Source organism: Vigna angularis, chromosome 3 (assembly GCF_016808095.1).
Source record: "Vigna angularis cultivar LongXiaoDou No.4 chromosome 3, ASM1680809v1, whole genome shotgun sequence".
Classification (NCBI taxonomy): domain Eukaryota; kingdom Viridiplantae; phylum Streptophyta; class Magnoliopsida; order Fabales; family Fabaceae; genus Vigna; species Vigna angularis.
Genome location: NC_068972.1, coordinates 38215316 through 38232390, shown reverse-complemented (window position 1 = coordinate 38232390; position 17075 = coordinate 38215316). Strand labels below are relative to the sequence as shown.

Genomic DNA, 17075 nt, shown 5'->3' with positions numbered 1-17075 from the left:
TCTGATGTAACTTCTCACTGCATTCAGTTTCCTCTGCTCTTTATTTTATTTATTCTACTTAATTATATATGCTTCACTAAATTAAATCCTTTATTATTTATTCAAATTGATTAGAAATAATCACTTTTGATGCAAGAAAAAAAGACACGTCAAAATTAATAAATTTTGTAATCAATTTCATCTTTCCTGTATCAATTGGTTTAAGTTGTTTCATTATTTTTCCTTTATTTATCTTCCCAGCACTATATTTAGAGTGCACGTTTTGATTTATCCATTACAATAAATTCAGGCGCAATGGCATGAGCGAATCTTGGTAGTAACGGAAATGATAGAAAACACACAAAAATTAATTAACTAATTTCTTACAGAAAAGCAAAGAGAAAAAGGCAACAAACATGGACGGTGGCACTGTAAACGTACCATGGCCTTAATTTTTGTCTTAACAAATAACAACAAATATAACAATAACCCTTCTCCTTCTCTTTCTCTTTCGTTTTCTCTCTCTCTTATTGTTTTATTTATTTATTTTCTTTCCTTCCTATTCTGTTCATCTCACCGCCCTTTTTCCGTCATCATCGTTGTCATAATTCATCCACACACGACGCACTTTTTTCTTTTCTTCTTTCCCTGCAACTCCTTCTCTTTCTCTCTGAATTGCAAATCTCAAAAGCCTCAAAAGTTAGAAAGAGAAAGACCGCGCTCAGAAGCAGCAATAATTCACCTTCTTTTCCAACTATATTACTCTGTCTCTCTCCACCTCATCATCGCCGTTGAGATCTCAGGTATATACGTCACTTGAATTTGGCGTCGCTCAATTCAAATTTTCTATGTTCTCTTACACCACCTGTAACGCTGATTTTTCTATTTCTTCGTCGCCGTTGTTGTGTTATCTAAATCCTTGTTTTCTAATTTTGTCGAGTTTCGTGTGCGGTGATCTGTGTGTATTTCTCTTCGTTGTGTTGTGCTTTTTCTTTTGGTTTTGGATCGGTATTTTGAATTTTCGTCGTTATTGTACTTTCTCTTTTAGGCGATTCGCGCTTTTCTGTTGTGATTTTCGATTTTGGTCTTGTTTCGAAGCTTTGGAAAATTCGCGTTTTTTTTGTCTGTTTGCTTTTAATTTGAGAGGAGAAATGAAAAAATGAAGTGAATATTGGATGACCGGTGTTGGTGGATCTTAGTATTCAAGTCCAACGTAATTGGAGTTTCTAAGTTTAAAATTTGTTCGTTTTTTTTTTCTTTTTAAATTGGTGTTTGATCCTTTGAGACCTATCAACTCAGTGCTCAAAATTCCACGGGTTTATAATTACATAGCTGTGAGTGTAATCTTACATAGGTTCTCTGGTTTTGGTAAAAAAATGAAATGCTTTCCCGAGTTGGCTACTGTTGATTTGGTTTTATTTGAGAGAGGTTTATTGTGGAGCAAGCTGTAGAAGAGAAATTATTCGTAGAAATCTTTGCAGTTTGCAGCGATAGCGCTCAAAGGTGGTATTATTGCCCTTGGTTTACAGTATCAGCCTAATTGGAGAACTGGGAAGCCTGGGACAGGAATGTCATAGATGGTTGTTCTGGTAAAGAGGACCTTGTTGCTTCATTGGTCAAAGAAGTAATCTGTGGTGAAAATAGTGCAATTATGGGACACTGTTATTTTGCGTATAAATATTAATTTGCAAATGCTAATTGGTTGACGAGAAGAAGTTGCAGAAAGAAGATAAAAATAAGAGAAAAAGATACCGTTCCTTTATTGGTAATTGATGATATCATTTGTCAAATTGTGATTTGTGATGGTGGAGAAATGCTGAAGCTGATGAAATATGTTGATTGTAACTGCCTAATCATGGATGCTTAAATCAGTTACGAATGAGTTTTTTTAAGATAAAGATGACTTTTCTTTTTCCATCTCAAACATTGCTTGAGAATATTGACAAGACATATGATGTTACTGAATAGAATGATTGGCCAAACCTTGTTATGAAAGGTACTTTGCACTTGTGATAGCCTGAAAATTTTTAACTTTCTTCTGTTATAGCACTCGTGCACAGTGAATTCAGTTTTTTTGTCAACTAAAAAACTAGGTTGACTCCAATCCAAATAGAATCTATCTAAGTTTGGTTAGCTTATGTTTCTGTGTGTGTTTATGTGTTTGCAAGTATGTATGTATGCATATAACAAGGACAAGTTGTTTCTTTAGAAAATTTGAAATATTTCTTGTAGAGCAGTTTTAGTTAGGCAACTTCTGAAATTAAATTCTACTACTTTTTAAAAAACATGCTTTACCACAACCTTATGTGAAGCATACTTTTTTTCTTCTATCATTAATAACATTTTTTTTTTGTTTTCTGACATAATAATAAACCAGATTTGAGTTCTTTTGGGTCTCAATGTCTTCAAATTTATGTCCTGTTCTATATATTTTTAATATATTTTTAATTCAAGCATCTCTCTGCTTACTTTTATTTGAATATATGTCTGTAGTTCAGTTGGTTGGACTACTTAGTTTTAAAATCCCAAAGTTTGGTTTGAACCTGAATGTAGATCTGTTGTTGATCTCAACATATGTTCCTTTTTCTCCTTTTAGAAGCAGGATGGATTTGTGTGTGTTTCCACCTATTGAACCGATATCCATCTAATTTCTCCTTAAGTTCCAATCTCTAGCCTAAATTTATGTTTGTCAATGCCTGACATGAAACTTCCATAGAGCCTATGGGTATTGGAGAATATGAAAGGTGGCACATTTAGTGGATGTTTGGAATTTGGGAAGAAATCTTTCTATGATTTATTCTCCCAGAACAAACTGGAAAATCTTTCAGCCCGTGCTATGGTTGATAGTTGAAAGATACAGAAAACTATTTTATGTTTAAGGAAGTGAAGGCTTTTGATGCCTGATGTTCTCTACATGTCATTTGATACTCATAAGCTTTAATCATGCACTCATATGCACAATAGTGTCTTTTTAGGGAATATGCAACTGCTTTATGTGCATAGTGACAAATGGTTTTCTTGTTCTTTTTTTTTGTTAACATCGGTTTCTTCATGCAGTGGATTTCCTTCACATTTGCACACATTGTAGAGAGAGGATACTTTAGAAGGGAACTTGAGCCATGTCTAGCTCAGCGAAAGTTTTGGATCCTGCATTTCAGGGAGTTGGTCAAAGAGTGTATCCTTTTAGTAAAGGGTTTGATTTATAAAAAAATATGGAATATATATATATATATTGAATTTCTTTATTACTTGTGTAAAGTTGAGGAGTAAAATATAAGAAAGAATAATTGAACCATTCAGCTATCAACACGACTGATTCACTATCATTTGGTCTATTTGTTGAAATTAACTTTTATCAATAAGAATCATGGATAACATTAGACATTAGATCAGAAGGTTATAGAGTCTCTGGATCCATGTCGTGAACTTTTTACTCTGAATACTGTTGGGTTTAGACATGAATAATTTTATGGCTTGCATTCATGTTATTTTTTACATATTGAAATATACCATATGCTTTGAGAGTTTGAAACTTGACATTCTGTAGAGGAACTGAAATATGGAGGATTGAGAATTTTCAGCCAGTTCCTCTGCCCAAATCTGATCATGGGAAATTCTACATGGGAGATTCTTATATCATCTTGCAGGTGTGTACTATATCCAATATTACCTTGGACACATTGATATGTTTGCAAGTGTATGTGATGTGGCAGTTTGGTGACAAGGCTGGAAATTTTGGAGATAGTTGATCTTTTTGAACCCTTTGTGCAATGCTGTAAATTACTCACTTCATTTCTCTGAAGATTAAAGTAGATGATAATCCACAGGGTTAGTTTAGATACAATATACATGATGTATAAGGAAAACAGCACAATCACATAACTTCATTAAGTGTGAAATATAGGTTGTTATCTTTTTTCTTTCATTTATATTTTGAGCAATTGTTCTATGGGCCTATGCAGACAACTCAAGGCAAAGGTGGCACTTATTTTTATGATTTGCATTTCTGGATTGGAAAAGATACAAGTCAGGTAAGTTTGGACTTTCACCCTCATCCCTCTCCATCCTGAATCATGTGAAATTTATCTTAAATTACTTGTTCTCCCTCCTTAAATGAAGAGGTTGGTAAAAAGGTGAAGCTTGTAGAGATGTGTTTTTTTAAAATTAAACTATTTCAAGTTTTTTCTTTTTGAAATTTAACTATTCCAAGGTGTTTTTACTGTCTTGCTTTTAATATATTTAGATGTTTGAGTTATTTTGAACATGGTTTACATCTGTTTGGAAATACATAAACCAATGAATATCTTTTTGACAGAATAATAGTCTTGATTGACACTGATGTTAATTCTAGGATGAGGCTGGAACTGCAGCCATTAAAACCGTTGAACTAGATGCTGCTCTTGGAGGGCGTGCAGTGCAGCACAGGGAAATCCAAGGACATGAATCTGACAAGTTTTTGTCATACTTTAAACCATGTATAATACCATTAGCGGGTGGTGTGGTATCTGGGTTTACAAAACCTGAAGAAGAGGAATTTGAAACACGTTTATATGTATGCAAAGGGAAAAGAGTTGTTAGATTGAGACAGGTATAGTGTTCTATTTTTGTTAAATTCATTAATCTGGAGAACATGCAGTTAAACATTTTGCTTTTTGATAGATCCCTTTTGCAAGGTCTTCATTGAATCATGATGATGTATTCATAGTCGACACTGAGAATAAGATATTCCAGTTCAATGGTGCAAATTCCAATATTCAGGAAAGAGCCAAATCTTTGGAAGTTATACAATTCCTTAAAGAAAAATATCATAAAGGGAAATGTGATGTTGCAATTGTTGGTAGGGAAATTTTCCTATTACATTATTCAGTACTTCTGTTCATCAGATGCACTCCATTTAGTTTTTTACTTAATAAAAACTACTCCACTTTTCAGATGATGGTAAGTTAGACACAGAGTCTGACTCAGGTGAGTTTTGGGTCCTCTTTGGTGGTTTTGCTCCCATTGGGAAGAAGGTAATCAGTGAGGATGATGTTATTCCAGAGTCAATTCCTGCTCAGCTTTATAGGTATGTTGGTTTTATGCTCCTCAAGCCCTATTGCCCTTCCTCCACTACATGCATCTGTTTTGAGAAGGTTATACAACTAGAGATTGTATTTGGTCATTTTTTAACGAAGACAAAATAATACAATCAAAACAAATGAATTTTCAGTTACTTTTTTTTTATTTTTTAAATCAGTAAATCATCTGATGTGCAAGTAAGATCAAAGACAATTAGAGAAGTTATTTATAATTAATTTCTATACTACCTTATTTTTTGTAAAAAATGGTATTAAGATACCATATGCTCTTGTTTTCATCTATGTTAGGAGAATACTGACAGAAACCTAACACTGAATGGATATGGGGGAAGACACTCCTACTGAGAAGGGGATTAGAAAACCAGATAAAAGTTTTAGAGATGATGTCAAAAGGATCTTCTTGTAGATATATTTATTGACATTGAGCCCAATTCCATTTTTTGGTCAATGCATGGGTTTTACGCCCAATTTCTGTGTATTTTTATGTCAAATGAGATTTTGTTTGAAATCGATGGTGTTTTTTAATTCTTCTAATTCTACCTAATGAATGAATATGCCTTTTCGTTGCTGCTGCTTATCAAATTTTAATGCGGACAACAATTTTTTCCCAGTTAAATAACACTATCATCATACTCATTAAAATTTGTAATGATGGGGACATGGATATTGTAGGGGGTATAAATCTCACATTAAGTAGTATGAGAGACTAAGTAGAGTATTTAAGTGTTAGTGCTCACCTCAATATTATCATCATATTAGTTAAAATATTTAATGAAAGTGACTTGGGTATTATGGGGTCTAGATCGCATTTTAAGTAGTATTAGAGTATGTAAGTCCTTTACTGTGCTCATTAATCAATATTAGAGCTGGTTGTTAGGGTTTCAAAGGGAAATTTTGAAGGGTTCTCACGCACAAGGAAGTTGAATGAAGTATTACATAATGAAGTACTGTAGAGTTATCCAGTGATAGGTTGGCTTTTAGGAATGGTGTAATGATTGGATTTAGTATTACAGAGAGCCCGATTGCTACATTGAGTAGATTGAGATATTTGGTTGAGTATTGAGCAGTATGAGATAGTAATTTTTTCAATATAAATTCGTATGAAGTTTATGCTTCATTTGCTCTATATGTGTGCATTAGTTTTAGTTTTTTGATCTGGAAGAAAAGTTGACATCATCATGCATTGATTAGCATTATGATCGTGGACAATGGTTCATTGTGATAACTAAAATGAGGAATAACTCCATATGCACTCTCCTTCCAGTATTGCTAATGGTGAGGTTACCCCCGTGGAAGGTGAACTGTCTAAATCATTGTTGGAAAACAACAAATGCTATCTATTGGACTGTGGTGCTGAGATATTTGTCTGGGTTGGTCGGGTAACTCAAGTAGAAGAACGAAAAGCAGCCTGCCAAGCCGCTGAGGTAATGCCATTCTAGAATCTATTTCTTACATAATCCATCCCTTTGTTAGTTAAAAGAGGATCATTAATTTATGAATATCTGCAGGAGTTTGTTGCAAGCCAAAATAGGCCAAAATCTACAAGGATAACCAGGATTATTCAAGGTTACGAGACGCATTCATTTAAGTCCAACTTTGATTCTTGGCCATCTGGGTCTGCTAATACCAATGCAGAGGAAGGAAGAGGGAAAGTTGCAGGTGAATGTCATTTCTTCCCTCATGTATTTTTAATTGCCATTGTGTAGATAGCCACACTGACAAGTGTGCTATTTGATGCACTGTTAGCACTGCTTAAGCAACAAGGTATGGGTGTCAAAGGAATGGCCAAAAGTACCCCAGTAAATGAGGAAATTCCACCTTTGCTTGAAGGAGGTGGGAAGATAGAGGTGAGGTTATAATTTCCTTTATAAACTTTCCTTGGCTTTATTAATTACACCTCTGAACATGTAATATTTTTTCAATTTTTAGGTATGGCGAATTAGTGGAGATGCCAAGACCGCATTGCCAAAGGAGGAGATTGGTAAATTCTATAGTGGAGATTGTTATATTGTACTGTACACATACCATACCGGTGAGAGGAAAGAAGACTTCTTCTTGTGCTGTTGGTTTGGTAAAGACAGCATCGAGGTAATTTATGTCCTTCAGTTTGAGGTCTGGATTCATTATGATTGTGAGGATTGCAATTTTCAATTTGATACTATTTCAGTGCCAAACACTATTAGGACTGAACTAGAATTTGTATGTATAGGCAAATATGTTTTTGTAATTTAACTTGGTTGAAAATTTTTGGCTGTGATCGACGTTGTGAATATCAAAGCCTTAGCTTTATTTATTGGTGTCTTAGCAAGATATCTTTGGATACATGTGATCAAACTATACTGTTAGTTATCATGATCTATATCTGTAATGTCATTTCATATCAAACAATCTATACCTGGATAAATTATATCCATCTATATATCTTTACATATACATACATGCGTGTGCAGTAGTCCATGCCAGGCTCACACACACCTTTACATACATACATGCATAGATACATACATACATATATATATATATATATATATATATATATGTGTGTGTGTGTGTGTGTGTGTGTTATCTTAACTCTTGGAAATAAAATTGCAATGAAAATAGGGGAACTGGTGAATGTTTATTGGGTTAAACTACTTTTCTCCCAGGAATTAAATCAAAGCAAAAAAGTAGAAAATTATGAAAGTTGCTATAATTAGTAGTAGGATCTTTTACGGAAATTTGTTAGGAATCTGGGTAAGAATCCTAACTTTCTACCTCACTCGCACATTCCAGTAAAACTCACAACAAGAAATGGTAATGAATTGAATTGTATTCACATCAAAGAATCAAGAATACAACTAGGAAAACCAGGAGCTTAATCTCCTTCACCAGGTCTGAACTGGTCTACAAACTCAAAGGTAAAAACTGTCCCCCCTAACTACAAAAGAGGTCCTTTTTATAGACCTTTTCCCGCCCCCTTAACTGCTCAACAGTTAAGTACTTATCTTTATTTCTCTACTATCTTTGTCCTTTCATAAACCCTCCATGTCCTAACATTACTCCCCCCTTGAGGATCAACCTTGTCCCCAAGGTTGAACTCTGGAAAATGCTCTTGCATTGTTATCTTGTCTTCCCAAGTTGCACTATCCGCCCCTCCTGCTTGCCATTCAACTAGAACCTGCTCTCGCCTGTCCTCCCCTTGCTGTTGGATCCTTCTATCCAATACCTTGGTTGGCCAGCAAATACGCTGGCCGAAAAAGCCGATAGCTCTAAGCGGGGTGGCTCCAACTCTACCTCTTCCCCTTCAACATCCCCTTCTTCATCTTTCGCCAGTAACACCACCCGTAAACTTTTCTCAGGGCACTGGTGCCCTGGGCTAAATGCCCCCCCCACATCGAAAACACCTTCCTTCTTCTCTGCGTTTCAGAAACTCAGGGTAGGGTAGGGCAGGTTTCTTGAACTCCGTCCTCGGTTATCACTTCCTCCGTGCATTCCGCCTCTCATCGGGCCGCCTCCCGTCGCGCCGTCATGTCTTACTGACCCGACGCTCTCGGTCGGGGTCGTTCTTATCGGATTGCTCCTCGGCGGATCGGTTCTTACCACTACCGCTCCTCCTCCTGTCGTTCGTCCCCATGATGGGGAGTTCTTGGATGCCGTCCAACCCATCAAACCTAGCCCGCATAGAGCCTATTCAACGTCTTGTGCCAGTTTCATCGTCGTTATCAAATTTCGTGGGTCGTGTGGTCTAACTTGGCATCGCAATTTCTCACGTAGGCCCGCCAGAAAGTATCCCAACAATTGGTCGTTCGAAAACGCCTTCGTCTGTCCGGCTAGTGCTGCAAATTCTTTCACGTATTCTTCCACGGTGGCTGTCTGCTTGATCACCGCCATCCTCTCAAAAATGCTGCCACGGTAACGACTCTCGAACCTGATCAACAACGCTTCCTTGAGCCCCTCCCACGATCGGTCACTCGCCTTTTCCTTCCAAAACTTAAACCAATATAACCGGCGCTTCCCTCCCTGCTAATATGGGCCAGTTCGATCTTCTCCGCCTCCGCCACCTTCTGTATCTCAAAGAATTTTTCGGCCCTGTTAATCCAGTTCAAAGGATCGGGTCCTTCAAAAGTGGGTAACTCCACCCTTCGCCTCCAATTGGGTTGGTCCTCTGAACGCTCCCCATCTCTTTCTCCTTCTGCGTCGTCGCGCCGGCCACCCCCATTATCATTGACTGAACCATGGCTCACGTCAGAGCTCTCCCCGTTTTGCTTGGTTCGCACACCCATCAATCGTAATAGTTCTTGGATGTCTTTACACATCGCGATTGAGTCTTGCCGGTTTGTCGCTGACTCCACCTTCAATCCGTCTACTGTCATCTCCAGATGTTCCATTCGTCCTTCAACTACGTTCATTCTTCCTTCAATTCGGTTCTCCAGAGCATGTATCTTCCCTTCCATCTTGTTCTCCCCCGATTTGGGATCCGGCAGGTCGGACCACTTTGTTAGGAATCTGGGTAAGAATCCTAACTTTCTACCTCACTCGCACACTCCAGTAAAACTCACAACAAGAAATGGTAATGAATTGAACTTTATTCACATCAAAGAATCAAGAATACAATTGGGAAAACCAGGAGCTTAACCTCCTTCACCATGTTTGAACCGGTCTACAAACTCAAAGGTAAAAACTGTCCCCCCGTACTACAAAAGAGGTCCTTTTTATAGACCTTTTCCCGCCCCCTTAACTGCTCAACAGTTAAGTACTCATCTTTATTTCTCTACTATCTTCTTTCATAAACCCTCCATGTCCTAACAGAAATGTTGTTTTTCCTACCCACTAAAAGTATGGTAACTAATATTTAACTCTCCTTGTTTAGTAAAGGAATAGTGCTGGAACACTGGGTAACTGACCACTTTACTGATTAACATTGTTCCAAAAGTGGTTAATGAGTAATCACTAATTAGTCAACTACTTGAGACTTATTTCGTCTTCAAGATATAACTTGTCATAAATCATTATCTACAATTAAAATATTTATTGCTTTTCAGTTCCTAATATTTGTTTCATAATTATTTATCCCTACTTAATTCAATTTGAATGCTTTGACCTTTGGTTAAATTTACTATTCAGGAGGACCAAACAACTGCTACTCGGTTGGCCAATACAATGTGTACCTCATTAAAGGGTAGACCTGTACAGGTATCGTAAATACTAGTGTCAATTTGAGGATATTGCTTGGAAAACGTGTATAATTCACATTAGTTTCTTTCAGGGTCGCATATTTGAAGGCAAAGAGCCACCACAATTTGTTGCTATTTTCCAACCAATGGTGGTACTTAAGGTATCATGACCAGAACTATATGTTGCTTTAAGTAGTATATAGTATATCTTAGAAAAAAAACCTAATTATTTTATGACATACACGTATTTTAGGGAGGATTGAGCTCCGGGTACAAGAAATTATTAGCAGACAAAGGTGCATCAGATGAGACATACACAGCAGAGTGTATTGCACTTATTCGAATCTGTGGAACTTCTGTTCATAACAATAAATCTTTACAAGTTGATGCGGTATGTACCCATGAGAATATTTATTTTTTCCTCTCCATCATGTATATTTTTAGGACATGTATTTTTTCCTAGTCCTTCATAATTATATCATTCTTATACAGGTGCCAGCATCGTTGAATTCTGCTGAGAGTTTTGTCCTGCAGTCTGGCTCTACAGTTTTTATCTGGCATGGGAATCAGTGTTCTTTTGAGCAGCAACAGCTAGCAGCAAAGGTTGCTGAATTTTTAAGGGTAAGTTCTTGGGATCTAGGTTTTTGGTCTTAATTTAAATTATTGAAGCACTTCCACGAAATTTTACAGCTTAAACAATTCTCAATTTTGTACAATTTAAACTCGTTTGACTCTATGGTAATTGCTAAAGATCCGTCTTTCCTCATTACCTTTAGTTGAACATATTGGAACCGGAAGACTCAGTCCCCATGCTCATTCCTTTATATAGTGGTGTGGACTCACACAATATGCCCCTAGGGATGAATCATGAGTTGAGAGAGCTTCATTTTGAAGTTCAGATCACTATTTTGATTGATATATCAAAATTATGGCTGCGTGGCATAGAATTGAGGCTGTATACGTGCTTGTTTTCTTTTTCTTTTTTAAAGTAGCTGTACAATAAAATCTTTTAAAGGATAAAAATGACGTTGGGTGTAAGTCTAGCCCTAATTATATCTTTCCCGTCCTTTATAAATTGTGGTCTTTTTGTTTTTGTTTTTTCTTTTATTTTACTTCAGCGTCAGCAAATATTTTTAGGTAGTACCTGCCGTAATTCTAGACGTCAAAATTAACATTGATGATGTCATAACATCCCATATAAGCAAATTTGCCGCGTCAGTAACGATGATATCACCAAAAGTGCCACATCAGTGTATGATGTCATCAAGGACCATACCAAAAAAATAACATATTTAAGGATTAAAGACAATAAATGATATATTTGTAAGGGACCAAAGTTAAAAATGGCATATTTGTAGAAATTAAAATGAAAAAAAAGTAAACATATTAGAAAGACTAAGAAAATCCTATAAATGTATGCGGGAGAAAAAAAGTTTAGTCCGGAAGTCAGAATGGCCTGTTGGCTCCTTTGGTACCTATTTTGAATTTGAATATAGGCAGGCTAAGCCGACACGCTTTTCTATTATTTCTTGCCTCCATCCATACAAAGTTGTTTGCTTAACACGACGATAGAGTAAATAGTAGGTTTGCTATATACATTATTTTCTTACGACAAAACTGTCTGTATTCAGCCTGGAGTTACTCTAAAGCATGCTAAAGAAGGAACAGAAAGCTCAGCTTTCTGGTCTGCACTAGGAGGAAAACAAGCTTACACAAGCAAGAAAGTTGTTAACGAAGTTGTCAGAGATCCACATTTGTTCACCATATCATTTTATAAAGGTAACGTTTTTTTGTCATGTTACTTATTACATAATATTATTATGCAGTTGCATATTATTGACTGATACACTGACTATTTCTCTTTTTCCAATGTGGGTCCACCAGGAAAGTTCAAGGTGAGCTTTGTTACTGCAACTTCATTAATTTTTTCCATATTTATATGAAATTTGTATACAGTAAGACACAGGAGAGTCTGAAAGTATTCTAATTAGTTTTATTATATTTTACCCTGCAGGTAGAGGAGGTTTACAACTTTTCTCAAGATGACCTGCTAACAGAGGATATCCTTGTACTTGACACACACGCAGAAGTGTTTATTTGGGTCGGTCATTCTGTGGACCCAAAAGAAAAGCAAAATGCTTTTGAAATTGGCCAGGTAACATGCCGAAAAGCATATGGCTTTTATTTTGTATATTTTCTTCTGCTTGAAATTGTTGATGCATACTCGAACATTTCCTTCAGAAATACTTAGATATGGCTGCATCTCTGGAGGGACTATCTCCACACGTACCAGTATATAAAGTAACAGAGGGGAATGAACCTTGCTTTTTCACAACATACTTTTCTTGGGATCATGCAAAAGCTGTGGTATGTACTTATACATAAAATTAACCCTTTTCCAGTTTGAGGTGTCATGTATTTTCTTTGAAAAATTAATCATTTTCACTGGTTTAATTTAGCTTCATTTTGTATGTCTTTGTTGGTTGAGAAGAGGACAGTTTTATTGGTTGACTTGGAAGTTAGTGATATTCCGTGAAATTATTATTATTGTTGATAGGGTTCTCAAAGTTCTGAATATAACATAGTGCAGCTCCCATGTATGAAGAAGTTTAGTTACTGTTGTCTATGTGTGTGATGGTTGAGAGACTAACCAAATAAATTTACCGTGCAGGTTCAGGGGAACTCATTTCAGAAAAAGGTGGCGATACTCTTTGGGATTGGCCATGCTGTCGAGGTATGGCTCAACTTCTCATTTTTGTGTGGTATAATTTGAACCATGCAAATTAATCCAATTTAGAGACTATTGTGTCATATTTACCGAAACCAACTTAAAACGAACTTGAGTAATAAGCAATGTTTTTACTTGCAAAACTACTGATATGTAACCCGGGCCCGGGCTTCTTTTGTATAAATAAATATTTCTGTTTCCAAGGGGTTGTATAGGGTTGTGCAGATGCAATTTTTCCAGTGCAATAAATATCATGCCTGATTTTGATGTTGGCATTAATTAATATGCTGTATGTTCCTCTACTGTCTAATGAGACTTTGCTGATTCTGGTGATAGGATAAGTCAAATGGGTCAAGTCTGGGGGGACCAAGACAAAGAGCTGAAGCATTGGCTGCTTTGAACAATGCATTTAGTTCATCATCTGAGAAATCATCCAGTATGGTATGGTTACTTCTATAGATGATCGAGTTTATAGTCAATGATCTTTAAACCAAAAGTAGATTATATGATAATTCAGTATAACAAGTAGAGAATATTAAATAGCGTTCTCTTTATTTTGTTAATGGAAGTTAAACAGGTGAAGTTTTAGAATTCCTTTTGCTCTGAATGGATAAGTGAGAATAAATTAATTAGTGGGTTTACTTCAATAAAAATCACCCCGAGTGGGGATCACCTGTGCTCTTTGCGGTTTCTGTTGTATTGTAATCTGGTTTCTGGGGAGTTATCATCAGCTAACTAATTAATCTTGTGTGTTCTTTCAGACACAAGATAGATTAAATGGGTTAAGCCAAGGAGGACCAAGACAAAGGGCAGAAGCTTTAGCTGCTTTGAACTCTGCATTTAATTCATCATCTGGGACAAAACCTGTAACTCCTCCTAAGGCATCTGGAAAAGGTCAAGGATCACAAAGAGCAGCAGCAGTGGCTGCTCTTTCACAAGTTCTGACTGCTGAAAAGAAGAAAGTATCACCTGATGGTTCTCCTGTGGCTAGTAGTAGTCCTCTCAATGAAAATAGCCCCACTGGTAAGAAAAGTAGTTTTTTTTTTATCTAATTGTGATGTTGAATTCAATGGGTTTGCCAAGTTGAACATTTCACAACACCCTACTATGATTTTTTGTGTTTTTTTTCTTTTGAATAATTAATGCAAATCCTTTTGTTCAATTCTAATAATGTTCTTGTTTAATTATTTAATCATACTAGTATATTCTGCAATTGTCTTTATCACGTGCAAGTAAACTACAAGTAGTGGAAACGTTGTTGTACAGACATGTTTGGATGAACTTTTCTACAAGCACTTTTAGGGGGGAAAATAATAAGTAAAAATGAACTGAATTTCTCTGTAAGTTAAAATTGAGTTATGCATGATCTAATTTTCTTCTACTAAAAGTGTGTATTGGAAAGTTTGTCATACATACCCATTGTACTACATTCTTGAAATACCTTAAACTTTTTTCAGACTTATGAGTAGAAACAGCACATGCCAATTTAATAATTTTTTAAGTTTTTTCTTTTCCGTATTTGGAACCAGACAATTAAATGCCTGCTTTGGATGAAAAAACAAATTGACTATCGTTTGCACAATATTTGTTCAAGTTCTTGCTGCAGAAGCTAAAAGTGAATCCTCTGAAGTTGAAGAAGTTGCAGAGGCCAAGGAAACAACAGAGGAACTTGCCCCTGAAACTGCTAGCAATGAGGATATGGAACCAAAACAAGAAACCGAGGAGGAGTCGAATGGTAGTCAAAGGACGTTTACTTATGAACAATTAAAGACTAGATCTGGTATTGATGTGGCTGGAATTGATCTTAAACGGAGGGAGGTTAGTCGCTTTGTATTGGTTTTTTATATTAGATTAAAATTAGTTTGAAATATAAGCTCCCTACCTGAAATTTGTATTGATATAAAATATCAAAACTCCCGAAAGGGAATCTTTAATTGCATTCCACTTTGGCGAAGATATATTATTCTGTTAATTTTATGCGTAGATTGAAATAACATTTTTCTTTGTTAATTTTTACTGGTCAGGCCTATCTATCGGAGGAGGACTTCAACACTATATTTGGAATGGAAAAAGACGCATTTTATAAGTTGCCAAGATGGAAGCAAGACATGCTGAAAAAGAAATTCGAATTGTTCTAGAGTTGCAATCAAAGAGTGCAATCTGCTTCTTTTGTTACTATAGCTTTCCTCAGTCATCTAAAAATGCTCTTATCTGTTGGATAGGGTTTTATTGGGTATATACCATAGTTTGGGTTCATATGATAGCGTTTTGCTTTCGGCCTATATGATGGACGTAGCTGTGGTTAGTGTCCAAGTTTGAATGTGACGCTGCATGGAGAGTGATTTTGAGTTTTCTCCTTTTAGATTGCCGCTGCTGCCTCTTGCAATGTTTGCATATTGTAGCAATGAAGACACTAGACAGTGGTGAAGTCCAATTCTTTTATTTTGTCAAGTTTGTATTTTATATATCTTGTGCTATTTGCTTTATAATTTGTTATTGGTTAGAAAGGCGGGTGTATATGTGTTGTTTTTTTTTTCTTTAGCTTTTACATTTATAACACAACATAATGAAACATAAAAAAGTTTGTTATTTTTAGTTAATTTGTACTATCTAAATGCTGTTATCTTTATTATTATCATTTAATTGCTGGAGCTTTTGAATTTTGGACAACATTGTATATTCGTTTTGTTAAAATGGAATTTATTTACTAGGGTTGTTTAATTTAAATAAAATTGTATGGTATAAGTTTGAAATATATTACTTTAAAAAACTTAATTAAATATGCGTAATTGATTTTGAAGTTTATTTAAAACGGCATTCTTTTAAATGTTACGAGAAATCCTTTAAAGGAGGTATATTAAAAATTACTTAAATTAAAACAGTTCATTACTAAATAAATTAAAGGCATAATATCCAATTTTGTCCCCACTTTGGTTCGGAAATCTCAAGTTAGTCCCTTTCTAGAAATGTGAGTGCAATGGATCCTTACTTGTAATTTTTTGATTCTAATGAGTCCCTTCCGTTAAATAGAAAGAAACGGAGTTAGTGGGCTGATGATGTGGCAGTACTTATTGATTACGTGTCAAAAGTCCAAAGTGTCTTCCTCCGAATGCGTGTGTTTCTCTGAAGTTTCGTGTTTCTGAGTCTGTTTCTCCACTTTCCTTCCACCCATCTTCCTTTCCTTTAAGATTCTCAATATCTTGAAATCATAACAATCCAAAACCATCTTCCTCTTACTCCCTTCACTTCCACACTCTCCTCTGTTCCTTCTTCCACCATCTCAATGGCCTCTCACCCAAACCAAACAGGTTCTCCCTCTCTCTCTCTCTTTCTATATTTCTTCACTCTTCTAAATTTTTCATTTTTCGATCACCCTTTTGCTTGTATCAGGAACGGGAGCTGACGGGCAAGGAGAAAAGGACCCCCCATCGCCGATCCCAGCATCAGCCTTTCAGAATCCACTTTCTGAGATATCGCCGTCACCGTCGCCGTCCTCATCGACAGCTCCGGCGCTGGTGCTTTCGAACTCGGGGAAGCGCATCGACCAGACGGGGAGGAAGAAGTACGTGAAGCAAGTGACGGGGCGGCATAACGACACGGAGCTGCACCTGGCGGCACAGAGGGGCGACGTCGGCGCCGTGAGACAGATCCTTCTCGACGTCGAATCTCAGGTTATGGGAACTCTCGGCGACGGCGACGACGACGATCTCGACATCGAGATTGCGGAAGTGCGAGCTTGCCTCGTCAACGAAGAGAACGAGCTCGGTGAGACCCCTTTGTTCACTGCAGCTGAAAAGGGTCCTCTCCATGTCGTGAAGGAGCTTCTCAACCATTCCACTGCTCAGACTGTTTCCAAGAAGAACCGATCGGGATTTGATCCCTTGCATATTGCAGCTAGTAAAGGCCACTACTGTATGTAGTATCTCTCTTTCTGGTACTTGTGTTTCTTTGTGCTTCTTTAGTTAGTTATACGAGGAGTTAAGTTATGAACTTATGAACATATGCTCTGCTGCTTGAGGTTTAGGAAAGAGACTATAAAACCTGTAAAGTGAGCAACTCATCCTTGAAAGGAGGAATTTTAGGGTTTCGAGGATGTCTTTGGCAGAGGGGAAGGTTGTTTTGAAGGTGATTGGGAAA

At 36.6% G+C, this 17075-nt stretch overlaps 2 protein-coding genes across 4 annotated transcripts; both read left to right on the top strand.

Moving 5' to 3' along the window:
- Positions 1–384: 384 nt before the first annotated feature.
- On the top strand, positions 385–15533 carry LOC108325940 (villin-3). 3 transcript variants are annotated; one of them, XM_052874041.1, is made up of 25 exons: positions 476–782; positions 1461–1568; positions 3037–3154; positions 3527–3626; positions 3942–4010; positions 4331–4567; positions 4639–4816; positions 4912–5044; positions 6322–6481; positions 6566–6716; positions 6804–6904; positions 6987–7145; positions 10161–10229; positions 10303–10371; positions 10464–10601; positions 10703–10831; positions 11842–11989; positions 12095–12105; positions 12225–12365; positions 12452–12577; positions 12882–12944; positions 13275–13379; positions 13700–13961; positions 14533–14756; positions 14963–15533. In XM_052874041.1, exons 3-25 carry the CDS (start codon positions 3099–3101, stop codon positions 15074–15076), a joined length of 2943 nt encoding a protein of 980 aa, XP_052730001.1. In that variant the 5' UTR covers positions 476–782; positions 1461–1568; positions 3037–3098; the 3' UTR covers positions 15077–15533. The 3 variants fall into 3 exon arrangements, with proteins under 3 accessions (XP_017414589.1, XP_017414590.1, XP_052730001.1); XM_017559100.2 differs by lacking the exon at positions 1461–1568 and having other exon boundaries at positions 385–782; XM_017559101.2 differs by lacking the exon at positions 1461–1568 and having other exon boundaries at positions 475–782; positions 14545–14756.
- A 485-nt stretch (positions 15534–16018) lies between these two features.
- LOC128193309 (ankyrin repeat-containing protein ITN1-like) lies at positions 16019–16910 on the top strand. Its single transcript, XM_052874998.1, has 2 exons — positions 16019–16246; positions 16329–16910. The coding sequence occupies exons 1-2, from the start codon at positions 16222–16224 to the stop codon at positions 16856–16858; spliced, it is 555 nt and encodes a 184-aa protein (XP_052730958.1). The 5' UTR covers positions 16019–16221; the 3' UTR covers positions 16859–16910.
- The last annotated feature ends 165 nt before the right edge of the window (positions 16911–17075 follow it).